The sequence below is a fragment of the Hipposideros armiger genome, unplaced genomic scaffold (genome assembly GCF_001890085.2).
Source record: "Hipposideros armiger isolate ML-2016 unplaced genomic scaffold, ASM189008v1 scaffold_14, whole genome shotgun sequence".
Taxonomy (NCBI): Eukaryota; Metazoa; Chordata; class Mammalia; order Chiroptera; family Hipposideridae; genus Hipposideros; species Hipposideros armiger.
The window spans coordinates 2,000,772-2,002,694 of NW_017731364.1; the positions used below are offsets into that span (position 1 = coordinate 2,000,772).

The following is a 1,923-nucleotide window of genomic DNA, read 5'->3' on the forward strand; positions in this document are numbered from 1 at the left end:
ACAAGACAGCAGCTAAGGGTGCATTCTTGGGGATGCCACACTTAAGAGGCCAGAGGAGATGGCACAGCCTGAGAGGCACATGAGCCAAGAGGACAGCCATGGGGGGTTAACAATTGTTAGCACAGAAGCCAAAATGAGACAGTAAAATACCCGAGTTGGCAAACAGGAGAGTAGGAACAATTGCCAACGCTGTGGACAGGCAGGCTTGTGCTTCCAGAGTGGGCACTGACCTCCAAGGCCTCTCCTGGGGAAGATGGTACCTTACCTGTTCAAAGTCTCCAGCAACAAGAGATGGACAGAGAAGTGCTTTAGGGACTTGACCTTCTAAATGCTTCTTCCTTAACTATCACAAAGCAGGAAGAAACATGTCTCCAGACTGTTTTCTTGGTCTGCCCCCGGCAAGATGTGAATTTCATTTTGGACCCCATATGGAATGTTCATGTCATCTCAGCCTCCCATCCCATCTCTGAATAACACTTCTTGCCTCATCTGTATGTCACAGGGTTGTTTGCATCGTGTACTCAGAAATGTCAAAGCACAGCAGTGTGACCTGGGGCAGGCCCCACACACAACTGCCCTCGGTCCTTACTGCCAAAATAAGGACTGGGTTAAAAAAAAATCTCTCTCCTGGAAGGGACATTGGTTTAGAATAGAATCCTCTGCCTGGTAAGAATAACTGTACTTCACAGTAGAGTGTGCATGGTGGGGAAAAGATTTAGAGAAATGCTAAATCCTAGACAATTCCTATGTGCTGGGTATAGGCTGCCATTCAACACTGTGAGGTGGGCACGACTCTCGTTGCTTTTCATAAAGCCCAACGCTCCGTGCCCAGCACCTGGCAAGCCCAGCCTTCACTCCTCTCCAGGACAAGGTGCAAGATGTGGTGTAATCTTTTGAGGCCACTAAAAGACTAAAAACTCTCCTGTAACCTGCTCAAGAAAAACTTAAGATTCTCAAATTACATTTCCTAGAAATAATTCTCAATCACGAGGGCAAGTTAGTTCCATGACAGTGCAGCTGTTATGATGACCAGTGTCTGCTATTTCAGTAAGATGCTTCAATTCAAAGGATGGACAGCTTCAAACATAAGATGCAATTAGACTCAGATTCAAGTTTGAATTTATCCAAGACACGTCCTTCTAGGTCTTAATTAAGCTACAATTTTAACCTAGAGAGCAAAAAACTAAAAATAGCTTTTTGTATATGTCACTCACTACCAGAAAAATTACCTTTCTTGGGAAAATCTAGAAAACTCTGCAGTTGTTTCAGACCATGCCAGAGAGAGGATACTCTTAACTTTTACCTGTTTATTAACCCAGGAAAGGGGTAGGTAGGTAAGAGTAAATGTTTAGCAAAGATGCTAGAGGGCCAATGTGCAAAGCCCAGTGCCTCCAAGTTTCAATCAGGTCTTTCCCAGTGCACTCTACTCTGCCAGGTTCATGGCTCAAACTTTCACATGTAATTAGATACCAAGGCAGCTTTGGTGCTCTGCAAAGGAGACACACACCCTATTTACAAACTAGAGATATAAACCTTTATTTCACAACGTTGTCATAATTCACTTTCTAATAAGACATGGACTGAGGACATAGTTTAAAACACTGAGCAAGCCAGGTGCTGGGTGTCTTCCAGGCAGGAGCAAAGCTGTGGTCACCCCAGGCCGACGTGTTCCTGGGGCTTTCAGGCACCATGGACCAGAGGCACCAGTATCGTCCAACCCCAGTTTTACTTAGAGCCACCTCCTTTTTTGGGGCTGTTAGTCCTCATTTCGTGCCAAATTTTCACTAGTGGCTCCCTGTTCTTCCAAATGAGTTCATGACCATAAGTAATATACCATCTGCGGAAAAGAAAAACAAAGCAGGTCCGACATTCAAACAGTATGACATACAAATGGTAATCAGTGCCATGATGATAACTGACTTT

General features: G+C 44.6%; 1 protein-coding gene across 1 annotated transcript in view; it reads right to left on the minus strand.

The window, feature by feature from the left end:
• Positions 1 to 1,511: 1,511 nt before the first annotated feature.
• The window catches only part of PARL (presenilin associated rhomboid like), a 45,918-nt gene continuing 45,506 nt past the window's right edge, over positions 1,512 to 1,923 (minus strand). The window contains exon 10 of the mRNA XM_019623691.1: positions 1,512 to 1,837. Coding sequence (XP_019479236.1) covers positions 1,726 to 1,837 — 112 coding nt within the window. The 3' untranslated portion in view covers positions 1,512 to 1,725. The remainder of the gene's footprint in view (positions 1,838 to 1,923) is intronic.